We start from the raw sequence: 17,028 nt of genomic DNA on the forward strand, positions 1-17,028 counted from the left end.
CAAGCAAGTCCTACAGTTAGCAAAACAAAACCTGTCCACCTCTGGTAGCTTAGAGACTTCATTTTAATGAGTCATGAGGGAAGACAAAGAACAATGTGACAATTTTAATATACTTGTAACTTAAAATCCTAATACGGACACCAACAATGGTTTTGTGGGGGGAACTAGACCAACTAGTTCTCAGATTTATGAAGAAAACGGTGAAAATACAATACTGAATTTAGTGACTGAAAAGCATCTGTTGTTCCTCCTTTACCCCTCTCCTCTGAGATGCCAGATACCACAATTTACCAGCAATGTCATCTGAAGAATCTTCGTCATGAGGTAGCAAGGGTCTTTTATTTCTTTTGCCTTTCTCAGGTAAGTCTTTGGATGGATCTTTTACCCGCATCTGTTATCTACTGAAAAGTTTAAAGAAAAATAATATTTTAATCTTCAAAATTAAACTTTTATATATTTAATGCATATTCAAACTCAATTGGTCTATAAATCAACAGAAGAAAAATAAGGTATACAAATCAGGTAAACAAACCTTTGAACCAATACACGACTGAGCACAACTCGGTGATAGAACATGAATGAAATTCTCGGTCCTAACCACCACCACCACCACACACACACACACACACACACACACACACACCAGTCAATACATAAATGGCACATTTCAGCTACACTGTTATAGATTCCCCAAGTGTCTCAAAATCCCTCTGCTGAAATCTAATCTATACTATGACAGTATGTGGAGTTGGGCCCTAACAAGAGTTAGGTGAAAGAGAAAACATTCATGCATTTATGTGAGGAAACAAGAAAGCCAAGACAAAGAGGTCTTTGGGTCTACCTTACCCTTGCTTGTAGCAAGGCTAGATAAGATCTGTCAGCACCTTGAGCTTGAATTTGCCAGCCTTCAGTACTAACTAACGTTTGCTATTAAGTCACGCAGTGGACAGTAACACGGGGGGGTGGGGGTGGGTGGGGGGGGGGTGTTCTGAACTAAGACATGCCCCCTTCCCCCAGCATCCCTGCAAACATGATGTCGCAGAGGGAAATTTTTCATCAAGGAAATAAGTGCTGCTTCTTGTAATGAGTTATATCCTCGCCCCATCATCTATGTTGATAATGGAAGCTGGAAGACTCACACTGGAGCAGAGAAACTAGAAGCTTAACTAACAGTCAGGAACCTTAATTGCTCTACTGCCTACAGGACTATTGACAGAAAAATTAATTCCTACTTTTAAATTGCTATATTTCTCCCCAAGTTCTCATTATGAATTTTGTTAAATCTACAAAAGTTGAACCATATAATGAATATTCATAGTGTCTAGATTATACATGTATTACCATTTTGCTATACTTGTTTTATCTAAATATCAGCATAAAAAGGCACACAATTTTTGTTGTTGTTGCTGTTTTGTTTTTCAAGACAAAGGTTTCTCTGTGTAGCTTTGGCTGTCCTAGAAATCAACTCTATGGACCAGGCTGGTGCCCAACTCAGAAATCTGCCTGCCTTTGCCTCCAGGGTGCTGATGAGGTTAAAGGTGTGCACCACCACACCTGGGTAGGAACATACAATTTTTAAAATGTAAACCACAGGCAGGATGTAGCCAGGCAGGAAGTATAGGCGGATCTACCCGACTTGGAAAAGGCTGGCTGGAAAGAGAGACTCAGAGAGTCAGTCACTGGGGAGATGCTAAAGAAGAGACCTGGGCAAGACCACTTGGAGATACACAGGTTAATAGAAATAGGTTAATGACTAAGAAAGAACTAGCCAATAAGAAGCCTGAGTCATAAGTCAAGCAGTTTATAATTATGATAAGCCTTTGTGTGTTTATTTGGAACTAGATGGCAGAACAGAAACTTAACACACACACACACACACACACACACACACACACACACACACACACACACTGATTGCCCTTCCAGAGGTCCTGAGTTCAATTCCTAGCAACCACATGGTGGGTCACAACCAGGCATGCATATACCTGTGTATGTGCATGTGTGTGATTATTTTTGATAAATATCTGAAAACAAGTTGTAGAAAAAATAAAAATTTATTCCTATATACTTAAAGATAGTGCTTTAAAAAAAATAGGGAGGGTTGGAGAGGTGACTCAGTGATTAAGAGCACTGACTGTTCTTCCTAAGGACCTGAGTTCAATACCCAGCATCCACATGGCAGCTCACAGATGCCTGTAACTCCCATTCCAGGTCTGACATCCTCACACAGACGTGCATGCAGGCAAAACATCAATGCATATAAAATAAAGATAAATACATTATTTTACAAAGTAAGGAATTGTCCTACATGACACCACTATCATATCTAGGAAAAGTTTTCCTAATATCTTTTATCCTAACATAGTCTAATTTCCTTATCTGACTCAAGTATATTCTATAGGGGTTTTCTGGATGAAGACTCAGCCATTATTTGTACTTCATCTGTTACAGTTCTTCACTCTTTATTAATACTGCTATCCCATATGAATCTCTTTCAAAGTATGTGTGAGGAATAGTATATGCAGATGTCCTTGATAACACACCTCAGCAAAAGTTTCTATACCTACAATACAATGGGGTAAAGGGGAAAGCTTCCAATACAGAACTGGTTTGTTTGTTTGTTTGTTCTTTTGGGTTTTTTGTTTTGTTTTGTTTTTCGAGACAGTTTCTCTGTAGCTTTAGAAGCTGTCCTGGAACCCTGTAGACCAGGCTGGCCTTGAACTCACAGAGATCCACCTGCCTCTGCCTCTCCAGTGCTGGGATTAAAGACGTATGCCACCACCACCCTGCCTCAGAACCTCAGAACTGGTTCTTTCTTTCTTCCTTTTTTTTTTTTTTTTTCCCGAGACAGGGTTTCTCTGTATTGTTTTGGAGGCTGTCCTCGAACTCACAGAGACTCGCCTGCCTCTGCCTCCCAAGTGCTGGGATTAAAGGTGTGTGCCACCAACGCCCAGCTCCAGAACTGGTTCGTAAAGACTTGCCCGAAGCTCCTGTTGCCTGACTATAGAAAATCAAACGGACACATTTAACTTCGGGTAAGTAAACAAACACTACATCACTCATTTAGCAGAAGTCAATTTTAGATGAACACAAGTATTCAGAAAGTCTTAAAAGAAAACATCCTGTGGGCTGGAGAGATGGCTCAGAGGTTAAGAACACTGATTGCTCTTCCAGAGGATCCTGAGTTCAATTCCCAGCAACCACATGGTGGCTCACAACCAGACATGCATACTAACGGAACACTGGATACATAACAAATAAATCTAAAAAAAGAAAGGAAGCATCCCGAGTCTGCCCCTATCCGCCACACCTCTCTCTGGACAACTTGTGTGCACTTCATATACTCAGCCATTTCAAACCCTTTTCAATCTCCTTAACCTCCAACTCTCCCACCTCCCCACAATGAGATGGCCATCTGCTCTTCCTACCTCTACATTTACAATCCAGCATCCACTAACTTTCCATTATCAAAACTGTGTCAGGAACTCTGCAAGACTCTTCTGGCATTGACGAGTCAGCACACGGTTGTGGGTTGTACTCGTGGACATTTCACAGAGCGTTTGAATGAACTCACGACCTGGTTAGAATGCACAGGGGCACTTTTCCATAACTTCCATAAGCTCTCACCCTCTGCGGTGGGCGAGCTTGCTCACAAGGAACAAGTTGGGTATGCTCCGAGTCTCTAATGGGTTCCCCTGAGCTCAGTGCCAAACCGGGACCAAGGCTGCAAGTAGACCCGACAAAACACAGAAGCCTCAGGCCTGATTGTTAACTCTTCACCATAAATACGTTCTGCCCGCCCCCTCCCCCGCGAGGTTTTCTAAACATCAAATGGTACAGCTTAAAAAAAAAAAAAACCTAAGCATTTATTTATTTTGTGGGTAAGAATTTGCACGTGTTTATGCGTTTCGCTTTGCATTCCTGAGGATCTCTTTCACCACGTGGTCCTGGAGAATGAGCTAAAACCTTTACCTGCCGAGCCACCAGCTTCAACTTAAACATTACCTAGTCGCCTGCATTTTCTCTAACACAGGATGTACAGCTAGCATATTTAATATTTTTGCTTTTCAACTGGCTACAAGATTCCCATATCCAAACACTGTTTTTTTTTTAAGTCTTGGGCTGCTATTCTCCAGCATGAGAAGAGGAAACGTAAACATCTTCCTTTTAGCTACCCGGGCTCAGAACACTCAAGAACCTTCTCCCAACTACTGCGAGATACGTCACGATCATCACTATCATCTTCCTCATTTGACACTTGAAACTGGACGGAGGTAAAGTGACTTGCAGAAGTCCGGGAGGCAGGAGTGGACTCAGGTAGCATCTACCCCTAACCTAATATTCGGTGTTGCCAGAAAGCCGTGGTTAGGCTCTCTTCCTCAGGCCACTGACGCACCCCAAGCTGGCAGATTGGAAAGCGCTGCAAGGTTGAGATCGCAAGGGGACGAGAGGCCTGGCTCCCTCCCCGGCCCCGGCTCTTCCCGCAGCTGCCAGGACCCGGCCGGGTGGCAGCCCGGTGCCCCTGTGCATGTGGACGCGAGGGCACGCGGGAAACCTCTCCTGCTCGGCTGATCCACCTAGAAAGAGGCCTGGCCGCCCCAGAGGAGACACAGCGAAGACACAAGGGATGCAGTGACCCCAAAGCCTGGGCCCCGACTCACCCCGCCCGCCGGGCCGCAGCTTCCACACGCAGGAGCTTCTGCGCCTGCGCGGCAGGCAACTCGGAGAAGGCGGGGCCTGGCATCCTGGGTGGAGCGAGGGCGGGGTCTGGTGTTTTGGATAGGCTGGGGGTCGGGTCTGGTGTCCTGGGTGGGGCGAAGTCTGGAGTTCTGGGCAGGCTGAGAGGTGGGGTCTGGTGTTCTGGGTGGGGCGGGGTCTGGCTTCTGGGTGGGGCGAGGGCGGGGCCTGGTGTTCAGGGTAGCCTAGGGGCGGGACTTTGGGTCCAGTCTCTGATCCCAGCTGCTCTTCCCGCAGCCAGGAGATCGAGCGAACCCGAGTGGAGCTAGAGGGTTTAATAAGGGGTGACTCCCTGCAGTAGGTTGGTACAATGCCAGCCACAGGGCCTGGGTTCAAGCTTGGGTGAGCTTCTCTGGTCCTTCTGGCCTGCCCCGCTTTCTGGGCACCTTTTGGAACGGCCTCCCTGGTCTCATCACCCTTCTGGAATTTACTGTAGATGAAGTTTGTTTTTCATGCAGTTCTCACTTCCGAACTAGACAATGCATCACACCTGTAATTCATCAGCGTCCGATCATCTGTTACAGCGATATGCACCTTGCTTTTGAGTAAAAACAATTAATTGGTTTGAAACTATTTTGTTGCAAGCACTAGTCGATGGGTCCTAGAAGTCTCAGCCTTTCACAAAGGACAAGTTGTGGCCTAATGGAGAAGGTGCTGGGTTAGAAGTTAAAAGATTGTAGTTAAGCGCCCAAAGCTGACTGTTACCTTAAAATTCTAATTCATCTCGGTGGGGAAACTTGTCGAAGGAGCTAGCTATTCGTTTACATTGTGTTTAAAGGAGCCAAAAATACAATACGCTGTTAAGGTGCTAGATATGGGAACACACAATTATCTTTTAGGAGGAAAAAAATGTTGCATCAGTAAGAACAATTGTGTTGTGATGTAATTTCAAAGTCAAAATTGTCTGTATGAATAAAGTTTAGCATGTTAATATTGAATTTGAAATAGAGAAAAAGATACGCAAAAGAGAAAATCTAAAATATTTGCATCCTAAATTGCAACAGGAATAGGTCCTTTTTTTTTTTACAGATGTACAAAAGCATCTATGCAATTACACATTAAATTCTGAGGAAACAGTAATGAAAAAATAAAAATGGATTGTATACTTAGCAAAATTATCAGTATGCTGGTAGAAAAATACCCATACTTGTTAAAGACATTTAATTTGCATTTCTATAACTAGGGATGCCTCACCCCAGACACAGTGGATCTAGTCAAGAAATCTGATGACAAATTCTGGTAAATATAGCTAGTAGGGATGCAAACTCGTGTAGCTATATGGAAATAAGTATGATGGCTCCTTGATAAATTACAATTAGACCTATGATATGACCCAACTATATGACTCCTTAGTATCTATCCAGTCTGAATACCTCACTACAAAGATACCCGCACCTCCAGGTTTTACTGCTGGTATGTATGTGATGGCGAAGAACTGGAACTAGCTTAGCTGCCCATCAACAGATGGATGTACAATGAAAATGTGCTTCATACACACAATGGAATTGCATTCAGTGATAAAGGAAAAGAAATTACAAATTTTACAAAAAATATGGACCTGGAAAGTATAACATTAAGCAGGGACACTCAGACTTGGGAAGACATGAACCACATCTTCACTGTCGTTTGCAGAGCCCAGCCTGTAATGCATGAAAGTTCCCATGTGCGTAAATGGGTGGAAATGTAGGCAGAGCCTAAACACCTAAAAGAAACCAAGAGGGCAGAGATGGGTTCTGAGGAATAGAGGTAGAGGGGTACAAAAGACTCATGTGAAGGAGGGACAGAAACTAGGGCTGTGCATTTATAAAGTATCATATTTTAATCAAGGTGGTGGTGGCCTACACCCCCCCCCCGCGCCCCAGTGATTAGTTTGATTTCTTTACTGCTCCTATATTCATTCAGCTACCTTGACATCTAACAGATATGCTCTTCATCTGACCAAAATCTCCAGAGACTGCAAGCCCCATTTAGAGTTGGCAATGGCTATTTGCAGGAAAGTGAACGGAACTAGAGATCGTGTTAAGTATCAGACTCAAAGAGACAAATATTAAACGTTTTTCTCATTTTATGGTTGGCTATTCACCAGAGAAGACTGCTCAGACATGGGTTTAAGTCAAAAGAAAGTCTCTGCTAGTCAGCTGTTACCATACTGGGTGTTCAGGGTTCCAGTGTAGCCCTGTGCCTTTCTCAGGATGAGCTTTAAAGCACAAAAACCATGTTCTGAGTTGACATACTTCAGTTAACAAGAACAGTTAGCCAGAAGCAGAAGTCAAAAGGCAAGGTTAGCCCATTTAGAGACTTTCTAAGAACTGTGGACTTTGAAAGTTTTGGCAGGTGGTGCAGTTTTTACAGCCTGTGCTGAGTTTCACAGCCTGAATGACATTTCTATCATGAGTCAGTTGTGCTAAGATCTCCAAGCCTACCAAGGTCTGGGGCCCTGTTACAATTTCATTTCTGTTACTGTGATAAAATACCCCAACAACAAGCAATTTAGAGGAGAAAAGAAGCCTATCATGTTGGGAAGTCAAAGCAGCAGAACTCAAGACAACTAGACAATAGCCCACTGTAAGAAATACCAAATATAGGACTTTTGTATCAATACTGTCAGGATTCAAGCATTATGCTGTCCTGCCCCTGTCACCTGGCAGAATGCACTCAGGCAGTACCTTGATCAGCCCCAGGGTTCCAAGGTTGCTAGCCTGCATGCAGGTACTAAGGACCCCTTTAAAAGAAAGGCCCCCGCCAGGCGGTGGTGGCACATGCCTTTAATCCCAGCACTCGGGTTCAACACCAGCCTGGTCTACAGAGTGAGTTCCAGGACAGCCTCCAAAGGCACAGAGAAACCCTGTCTCAAACAAACAAACAAACAAACAAACAAAGATCCTCGCCCACTTACACTCTCTTTCCTGCTCCTCTCTTTCTCTCTCTTCCCTGAGGTTCCCCTGGGGCAGACAGAACTTTTCCTGTCTCCTTCTTTTCTTCTGTCTTCTGTCTCTGTGTCTCTTTACCTCTGTTCTCTCTCTTTCCTCCCCCCTCCCTTTCTAATAAAACTTCTCACTTAAGCTCTGTCTGCCTGGCGTGTTAGTCATCCTCACCTGCCATGGAATTTGCCAAGGTTCCCCTTGCCCTTTATCATAACAAAAACTATGAAACTTGTGTTTCGGACAAGGAATTTAAATATTTTTACTCTCCCCCTCCCTCGCTCTTGTCAGACTTAGTTCAAATGTTTTAATTCCCATCAGCACCCAGTAAAACCTTTGTTTACACAAAGGTCCACTACTGCACTCCAGGAATTTGATGGCCTAGAGCAGTAATTCCGTTCTCCTTCACTTTCTAGTCACCAGTTCGTTTCAGTTAAGACTGGGACATCAGTCAGGCGTTGGTGGCGCAAGCCTTTAATCACAGCACTCGGGAAGTAGAGGCAGGCGGATCTTTGTGAAAGCCAGCCTGGTCTACAAGACCCCCAAGACCACAGAGAAACCCTGTCTCGAAAAACCAAAAAAAAAAAAAAAAAAAAAAAAAAAAGATTGCGACAGCGACTTCAGACCCCAGCCAACGGTTAACACCAGTCACCACCAAAGTTTGAATAAAAGCCAAGCGCACTTTCTGTGTGTTAGCTTTCCCAGTGCACCTCTTTATCAAGAGTCAGGTTGGAATGGTGGTCTCTTTCTTTGGGACCCTGCTCTTCCTTCTAACATTACACGCAGTCATGAGCAGAGAGAAATGAACACGTGCACGTTCGCTTGTTTGTGTACAGCTTCATGTTGCCACTTTTAAATAGTGGAATGTTTCTTTTTATGTATGTGTGTGAGAGTGAGTGCCAAGTGTCTATGGGTTTGTGTGCCAGCAAAGTCAGAAGACTGCATTGAGTCCCGCTCACTGATCTCTTCAGCCCTTCCATTCCCCTAGTCTTAAAATATCTCAGGGCCCTCTGTCTAGGTATTGGTGCCACTCAGAGCGGTCTGGGTCTTCCTATATCAGTTAACCTAATTAAGGTAGTCCTCCAAAGACATGACTATAGTAAAATATTAACTGTGTGGCAGTACTCCGTTCTGCCAGTGCTGACAGCGGGGCGCTCAAGAGCCTGGACAGCGCCGGTGGTGAGGAGGCAGGAAGGAGGAGGAGGAGGAGGAGGAGGAAGTGGTCGGCTGCACTAGGGGTCCCGGAGAGCCCTCGGGGATGCTGGCTAGGCGAGTGCTTGGGACCTCACGCAGAGCGGCGCTAAGATCCGTGGAGGCTGCGCTTGGAGGTGAGCTTGATTCCCGAGGAACAAAACCACCCGATTTCGGGTGCCAGGGAGAGGATGACATTGAGCGTGCTCTCGTTAGACTTCCAGTTATTAATATAAGCGAAGCTCGCCCCTCTTGGCACGTAAGGTATGCAGTGCCCACATGCTCCTTTTTCCCTCCGGATCCCATGCTCTCCCAGCCTGGAGATGCGCAGATGAACACAGCGACAGAGTAAACATGGCACCAGGGTTATTTATAATGAGAATGAATTGTGCAAGTTTGAATGATGAAGGTCAATCCGCCACTCAGTGGAGTCGGCAGGAAGGCTCCGGAGCGGCTTAATTTACAAACCCAGACTTTTAACTTACATTGTGACCTACCAGAGGATAAGCCCATCTCTTCATGAACCAGAACCCCCCCACACACAAACACCAAACTCTCTCTCTCTCTCTCTCTCTCTCTCTCTCTCTCTCTCTCTCTCTCTCTCTCTCTCTCTCTCTCTCTCTCTCTCTCTCCCCCCCATTAATTTTGCAAATTTGGGAGTAGGAGAAAACGTAACTGTTGACCTAGCTGAGTCTAAAGTTCAGTCCAGGCTTCAGCTCCTCCCCTGCACCCCTCGTTTTACTATTACTATTATTATTTTATTTTAAATACTGCCCCTTCTTTGACGTCTATTTTCTTCCACAGAAGCAGCTTTATGGGCCCAGCAAGCTAGCCTCTCTTGCTCCTTTCTTTTTTATTTTTATTTATTTATTTATTTTGGCTTTTCGAGACAGGGAGGCTGTCCTGGAACTCACTCAGTAGACCAGGCTGGCCTCGAACTCACAGAGATCCGCCTGCCTCTGCCTCCCGAGTGCTGGGATTAAAGGCCTCTTGCTCCTTTCTTAACATCTTTTGTTACTGAAGATGGGGTTTTCTGTGCAAACTGTCTTCTTTCACCTTTTCGTAGCAACACTAGACAAATCTGCCAGGCCTCCTAGAGGGGATACAACTCCGTAAGGAGTTCACATTTTATACGTGAGTGGGTGAGAGGGAGACAGACACAAGTCCACAGCCCAGTCCAGTGACTGAACTGAAAGAGCCTCGGATCTTGACTTGAACGCAGTGCCAGAGGAAGGTGCCTTTGTGTACTGTTTGTTTTTGAGACAGGGTTTTTCTGTGTAGCTTCAGAGTCTATCCTAGGACTCTCTTGTAGACCAGGCTGGCCTTGAACTCACAGGGATCAGCCTGCTTCTGTGTCTGAATGCTAGGATTAAAGGCTTGCGCCATCACTGCCTCGAATTTTTTTTTTTTTTTGTATTTTAGAAGGCACACAAATAGTACATGGTTATTTTCTCGCTAAAATAAAGCAAAATAACAAAACAACACATCCACAGATCTCCTTTAACAACTCAAATCCCACTCTTCAGATATGGACACAATGACTTCAAGTTTTTCTACAGTCAGAGACAAAAGTTGGCATTATATGTTTGTATTGTGTGTATACTTCTATATATTTTGATTCACTTAGCTATTTAGATTTTAAAACCTGCATATATTCCATAGTGGGCATGTATTACAGTTACTAACCAGTCAGTAATAAAAATTCTCAGTTCCAGATTTTTATTATAAAATTATTTGATCATCATTGTGTAAACTACCCTATGTATACAAACAAGTATTTTAGTAGAATGGATACCTAGAATTGTTAAAGGGAAATGACAAGAAATATTAAATAGGTATGAAAGGAGAGTAGGTGTCCCCTGTAGATATGAAGGGACAGATATTTCTTTTAGAAAGAGAAGTATGGTATAATTAATGAAAAACAGGAATAATTACTGATTGCACTATGTATATACATTAATTTTATTTAAACCCAACAGCATGTATTCATTAGTTTTCTCAGTGTTATAACATAATACCAGACAAAAGCAATTTCAGAAAGGGTTTATTTTGGTTCATGGCTTGAGAAGGGAGATTTTATATACATACTCCAATATCTATATAAACATATATATTCATATCTTACACATATATGTAAATATATATTCTCCAAAACTTAAGACTCAGTCATTTTTTTCTTCAGTGTAAGAACAGATGAATGTTTCTTTGGTTGAACACTAGACCAAGTGGTCAATTTACAAGTAGAGGATATGGTATACAAAACACTGATAGCTTGATGTGGAATAATAGTGTGCAGTGTAGGCTCATGCCGTTGAGAGACTAGGGGAATGTGAGAATAAAGGAAAATACATTGTTGCTTCACGTGTTGATCACTGACTGGAAAGGCAAGGACACTTGTCTTCATTGCCTACTACCTCACAAGTGAGTATAGCTGAATTACAGGAGGTTAAAAGTCTGCCTTTTGATTACAAGACAAAGATGTTATCTTTGATCCAGTTTCAAGAGCTCCTTGTTGTGGGCACATTTTCTATGTCCTTAAACAGGACTAGAACCAAGCTTTACATAATTAATGAAGTTACATAGTTTTCAGTTTCTTACCATGACACATAGAAAGTGTGTGAATTTAGCCTGCTGTCTTTTATTTGAATAGGTTGATTGTAACCTTTTAAAACACTAATTCTGAAGCTAGGCAGTGGTGGCACACATCTTTAATCAGTGCTTGGGAGGCAAAGACAGGCGGATCTCTGTGATTTTGAGGTCAGCCTGGTCTACAGAGTGAGTTCCAGGACAGCCATGACTACACAGAGAAATCCTGACTTGAAAACAAAAACAAAAACCTATATATTTATTATTATTTTATGTGTACAGGTATTTTGTTCACATGCATGTCTCACCTACATAGTTGGTGCCTGAAGAGGGGAAAAGATGGTCCTGGATCCCTCAGAACTGAGGTTACAGATAGTTGTGAACCACCATCAAATAAATCTTGGAATCAAACCCAGGTCCTCTGGGAGAGCAGTAAATGTTCTTAATCATTGAGCCATCTCTCTAGTCCCCCTTTAAGAGTTCTTAATGGCAATGTGTAAGAATCCATTTCAGCCTGGCTTGGTGGCGCACGCCTTTAAATCCAGCACTCGGGAGGCAGAGAAAGGCGGATCTCTGTGAGTTTGAGACCAGCCTGGTCTACAGAGCCAGTTCCAGGATAGCCTCCAAAACAATATAGAGAAACCCTGTCTCAAAAAACAAAAAAAACCAAAACAAAACAAAAAAAAAGAATCCATTTCATCAGACCTTGGCCAATATTTGGTATTATCAATACCTCTAAGCTTTACAGGCCTGACACAAACACTTATACCCCAACCACCCCCCTTTTTGAGACAGGGTTTCTCAATGGCTGTCTTGGAACTTGCTTCACAGATCAGGCTGGCTTCAAACTCACAGAGACCCACCTGCCTTTGCCTCCCAAGTGCTGGAATTAAAGTTGTGTGGCACCATGGCTGGCAGGGGCATATTCTTTATTAAAGATTTATGTAGGAGGGGCCAATCCACTGTAGGTGTGCCACCCCACGCAGGTAATCCTGGGGTGTATAAGAAAGCAGGTTGAGTACGCCATGGAGAACAAGACAACATGAAGCAATCCTCCACGGCCTCTGCCTCAGTTCCCACCTCCTGAATTCATGCCCCCGGCTTCCCTAAGTGATGGACTTATGAACTATGATATGAAACAAACCCTTTCTTCCCCAAGAAATTTTTGGTCATGGTGTTTTATGACAACAGAAACCCTATGACATACAAGTTGCTATCTTTATTTGCAAAGAGAAATGTAACTGAATTTTTCTACACTATTGTCATCTAAGAGTGGGATTGACAAACTGAACCGATAACAATTATTAAATGGTTGACAGGTTCCTAAGGTCTTCCTAGCTAAAGGGTTTGGGGAGAATCTGAAGTGGGAGGCCAGCTGTAAGCGTTAAGAACAAGAACACAGGCTGTCCACTGCTGCCCAGTCAGAGTGTGCGCAGATTGGAAGATGCTTTTCTGTGCTCTGCTTGCACCGCTCTCCTCTTAGGTATGTCAGGGCTGAGCAGGGGCTTACATATTATAATTTAATTCTCTATTTGAGTCTTAAAACTTAATTCTGAACCAACTACCCAGTTCCTGAAGGCACCACAAGGGTTTTGCAGCAAAACTGTCCTTATTTTAGACATGACTCCCAAGTCCTAGCTTTCCTTATTTCTGACCAACTGAACATAAATAAGATGCCCATGACTCCTTCTCCATTGTCAGTAATTCCCTAACAGAAATCAGGTAAGCATTTTTTATCAGTTTATTTTCAACGATTTAATAAAGAATACAAGCCGGGTGGTGGTGGTGCACACCTTTAATCACAGCGCTAAGGAGGCATAGACTAGTGGATCTCTGTGAGTTCGAGGCCAGCCTCAGGTTTATGTATCTAGTTTTTGGAGAGGCTCCAAAGCTACAGAGAAACCCTGTATAAAAAGAAAAAAGAAAAAGATGGATAACCTGCTGAAGAAGTCTTAGTATGAGATTGAGAGGAATCTTAAATGCAAGTGTTTCCATCTTCATGGAACTCGGGTGTGCCGTCTTTGTAAAGCTTGGACATGTTAACCTAGTAGATCTCCAGACTCCAAAGGTATCATCTCCCACTCTGAGAAGTTCTATGTACTTCCAAGTCAGGAACCAGGAACAGAGTATGTGTATCCAGAGTTTATTAAAGTAAAAACGTGAACTCAGTTATGTCATCTAACTATAACCTACTTATAGCTGTTTACATCAATGTCTAATTTTTGTTTTTATAGGTTTGAAGTCAATATGGGGAAGCAGCCAACATTTTTACTCTGCTCTTTCTAAGGATGTCACTTATAGGGAACTAAAAAACCTACTGAACTCCAAAAATATTATGTTAATTGATGTTAGAGATACATGGGAAATTCTTGAGCATGGAAAAATACCTGGATCAATCAATATACCGTGTAAGTGATGTGTGTTTTAAACAGATTCATTGGTATGCTTAATAACTGATTATATTCAAAACTTATTTGACTGCTGTAACATTTTCTTCCAGTGGATGAGGTAGGTGAAGCTCTACAGATGAATCCAAGGGACTTCAAAGAGAAGTATAATGAAGTGAAGCCATCCAAATCTGACAGTCTAGTGTTTTCTTGTTTCGCTGGAGTAAGAAGTAAGCAGGCCATGGACACAGCATTATCTCTGGGCTTTAACAGGTATGTGAATGAAGAAAAAACTATATTGTGCACTGTGGATTGCAATGTTACATAGCCATTTGGGATGCTGGGACTATAGCTCAGTGGTAGCATAATTATCTAGGATATAAAAAAGCCATGGATTCAATCTGCATCCTAACAAAAATGAAAATAACCATCTTAGTCTATTTAAGAATCTCATACTCAGGAGGCAGAGGCAGGTGGATCTCTGAGGCCAGTTTGATTTACAAATCTGAGTTCCAGGGCAGCCAGGACTGTTGTACAGACACCCTATCTTTAAAAACCAAACCAAACCAATCAAACAAACAAAGCAAAGAATCTTTTGGGGAGGGGGCAGGGCTGAAGAGATTGCTCAATGGTTAAGAGCACTGGCTGCAATTCCAGAGGACCCAGGTTTGGTTTCTAGCATCCACATAGTACCTCATAGCTGTCTGTAACTCCAGTTGCAGGAGATCTGACAGACCTGATGCCTTTTTCTCTTAGGGTGCCAGGTATGCATGTGGCATAGACAAAACACGTATGCACATATGAACAAAAATGCAAAGTCAATCAGAGCTACATTGATACCTTGTCTCGAAAAAGAAAAGAAAAGAAAGAAAGAAAGAAAGAAAGAAAGAAAGAAAGAAAGAAAGAAAGTGTCTTAGAGCTGGTGGTATAATTCAGTGGTTCCTCATGTTCTTCGCATGCCTGGCTTTAATCGCTACTACTATAGGAGGAAAAAAAAAACTGTTAATAAACACAGTATAGAGACATTTTTTTAGAAAGACAGAATCTAGATAGTATGGTTGAGTAGCTATTGCAAAGTTCCTCCCAATGTTCTGTTATGAAACCTGCCACTATTTTGTATGTTTTCAGTGCTCAGCACTATGCTGGAGGCTGGAAGGAATGGGTAACCTATGAAATGTCAGAGAACAAACAAGAAAATTGAGTTTTGGAATAAGAGACTCTGTCCTTGTATTCACACAGTCAAGGACAATGGATGAAGCAAAAGAAAACTCCAGTCTTGACATCAAAGGCTAATGGATTCTTTATAACCACTTTGGTAATTGGTTTCCTCGTCTGTGAACCGAAGATACTGCTCCGCTGGAACATCTTCAGTCTACTGAGGACTAAGATAATATGAATTGCCATTGAAATCCTCAGATTCTACACTCAATTCTTAAGTAGTTGGTATCCCAAAATATCAGGTAGCCTGTATTATCTAATCCAGTGGAATCATGCTAAAAGCAAAAATAGTGTGTTAACAAGCAGTCCCAATCTTAAACAACAACTAAGCATCGGTCTTAGATGCATACTTGTAGTTCCAATACTCAGGTGATTGAGGCAGACAGATGGCTCTAAGTTTGAGACCAGCATGGACTTCAGAGACCCTGATGCATGATCCTAATTAGTCTTAATAATAAAAATCCGGAGTCAGATATCGGGGTAAAAGCTGAAAGATCAGAGAAGGACTGGCCACACAGTCATCTCTTACCTTTCTGACTCACCCTGAAAAGGGCGGAGCTCCTGTCTACGCTTCTAGTACTTCCTCTCTGCCCTGCCTTATCATTATGTGTCCCCAGTCTGTGCAGACCTCCAGGCCTCTATGATTAACTAGTAGCTAGTTCCCACCCTCTGATCTTCAGCCAAGCTTTGTGTGTAAGAACGCAAACAAAGTATCACAACAAGACTCTGTTTCAAAAGAAAGGATCTGGGGTTCAAAGAAGTAAACCCTGAACAAGAAAACACATTTACAGCATCTGAAGACTCATGACAATGTGTAACAATGTAATTTTAAAAATGAAAGGTAATGTGAGGATACAAATTTCCCAGATTACGACTGTGGAAGGCAATCTAACCTATAGGTTCGGAAATTTTGTAGGATAGTAGAAATCTTCTGTGGCATGACTTAAATGTCGGATGTGTGTGTCAAAACTTACCAAACACAAAGGTATGTGTTTTTACCTTTTAAAACTAATAAAAACAAATACTTATCCCTGTTTGACTCCTGCTAGCGCAAATGTGCTTCTTTAGAATGTTAGGTTATATGCTTGTCGTCAGTGTGCGGGCATTAATAGTAGCAAACTTGTGTTTTACCACTTCTTCTGACCCCCCTTTTTTTTTCTTCTCATTTATATAGTTTTTTGGGTTTTGTTTGTTTTTCGAGAGACAGGGTTTCTCTGTGGCTTTGGAGCCTGTCCTGGAACTAGCTCTTGAAGACCAGGCTGGTCTGGAATTCACAGAGATCCTCCTGCCTCTGCCTCCCGAGTGCTGGAATTAAAGGCTTGCGCCATCACCACCGGCTCCTGTAAAATTTCTAATGGATATCAAAGTTTTAATTTTATGTTCATGTGTCACCAAATAATCATTCAACTATTTGAAAATATAATAAACATTTTTACCTCAAGGCCAGGCCAAAAAGGAGATACAAACCAGACTTAGCTGTAGGACAGTGTGTGGTTGGCTGAACCAGAGCTGAAGTTTTCACATATAATGTTTAGACTTCTGCGAAAACTTGTTAGGTACAATGTGGGAAGCTCTCTTTCTGGGGCAGCAGCCCACAGTTAGTACCTAAAAGGGGGAGTGTGGATGAAAAGACTGGATAAAGACGTTAAAAGAAAAGATAGAGACACAGGAATAAAATCAGGAGGGCAGATTCAGTCAATACTGAGTTTATTTTTCACCATTCTTAAATACCTTAAAGGAAAAGGGGAACATGGTATTATGTATACAGAAGAAACAGACTTCTTCCTCAATTATCCAAGGATTTGGTAACCACACCTTATATTAAATTTCTTGTTATCAAGAGTAACCACACCTCAGACCTACTCTGTTGTTATTTAGATAAGACCCCCAAGGTCAAAATGGAACATCCTACTGTAGCCACACTTTAGACCTTTAGGTCTTATGACTTACTGAGGGCAGTTTTGAACTCTCCCCTTGAGCCAAGAGTG

The 17,028-nt window shown here is 42.5% G+C and overlaps 2 protein-coding genes across 5 annotated transcripts in view; one reads left to right on the forward strand and one right to left on the reverse strand.

The window, feature by feature from the left end:
• Usp45 (ubiquitin specific peptidase 45) overlaps positions 1-4,756 on the reverse strand; it is a 62,214-nt gene extending 57,458 nt beyond the window's left edge. For all 3 annotated transcript variants that reach the window (XM_013110260.3, XM_005066230.4, XM_021224674.2), the window contains exons 1-2: positions 4,662-4,756; positions 292-401 (exon numbers count right to left, since the gene is read on the reverse strand). In XM_013110260.3, coding sequence (XP_012965714.1) covers positions 292-391 — 100 coding nt within the window. In that variant the 5' untranslated portion in view covers positions 392-401; positions 4,662-4,756. The remainder of the gene's footprint in view (positions 1-291; positions 402-4,661) is intronic.
• A 4,078-nt stretch (positions 4,757-8,834) lies between these two features.
• Positions 8,835-16,079, forward strand: Tstd3 (thiosulfate sulfurtransferase like domain containing 3). Of its 2 annotated transcripts, none has more exons than XM_013110278.2 (4): positions 8,835-8,986; positions 13,670-13,843; positions 13,936-14,095; positions 15,062-16,079. In XM_013110278.2, the coding sequence occupies exons 1-4, from the start codon at positions 8,917-8,919 to the stop codon at positions 15,216-15,218; spliced, it is 561 nt and encodes a 186-aa protein (XP_012965732.1). In that variant the 5' UTR covers positions 8,835-8,916; the 3' UTR covers positions 15,219-16,079. The 2 variants fall into 2 exon arrangements, with proteins under 2 accessions (XP_012965732.1, XP_005066281.1); XM_005066224.4 differs by having other exon boundaries at positions 14,951-15,205.
• The last annotated feature ends 949 nt before the right edge of the window (positions 16,080-17,028 follow it).

This window comes from Mesocricetus auratus, unplaced genomic scaffold (genome assembly GCF_017639785.1).
Source record: "Mesocricetus auratus isolate SY011 unplaced genomic scaffold, BCM_Maur_2.0 Super-Scaffold_6730, whole genome shotgun sequence".
NCBI classification, from domain to species: domain Eukaryota; kingdom Metazoa; phylum Chordata; class Mammalia; order Rodentia; family Cricetidae; genus Mesocricetus; species Mesocricetus auratus.

What these genes read in the sequence shown, in the direction of transcription:
- Tstd3 (XM_013110278.2), top strand. Translation starts at nt 8,917, where the DNA reads ATGCTGGCTAGGCGAGTGCTTGGGACCTCACGCAGAGCGGCGCTAAGA. An exon ending in TGGATCAATCAATATACCGT is followed by an intron (nt 13,844 to 13,935) that starts GTAAGTGATGTG and finishes ATTTTCTTCCAG; the next exon opens with TGGATGAGGTAGGTGAAGCT. An exon ending in TTATCTCTGGGCTTTAACAG is followed by an intron (nt 14,096 to 15,061) that starts GTATGTGAATGA and finishes GTATTCACACAG; the next exon opens with TCAAGGACAATGGATGAAGC.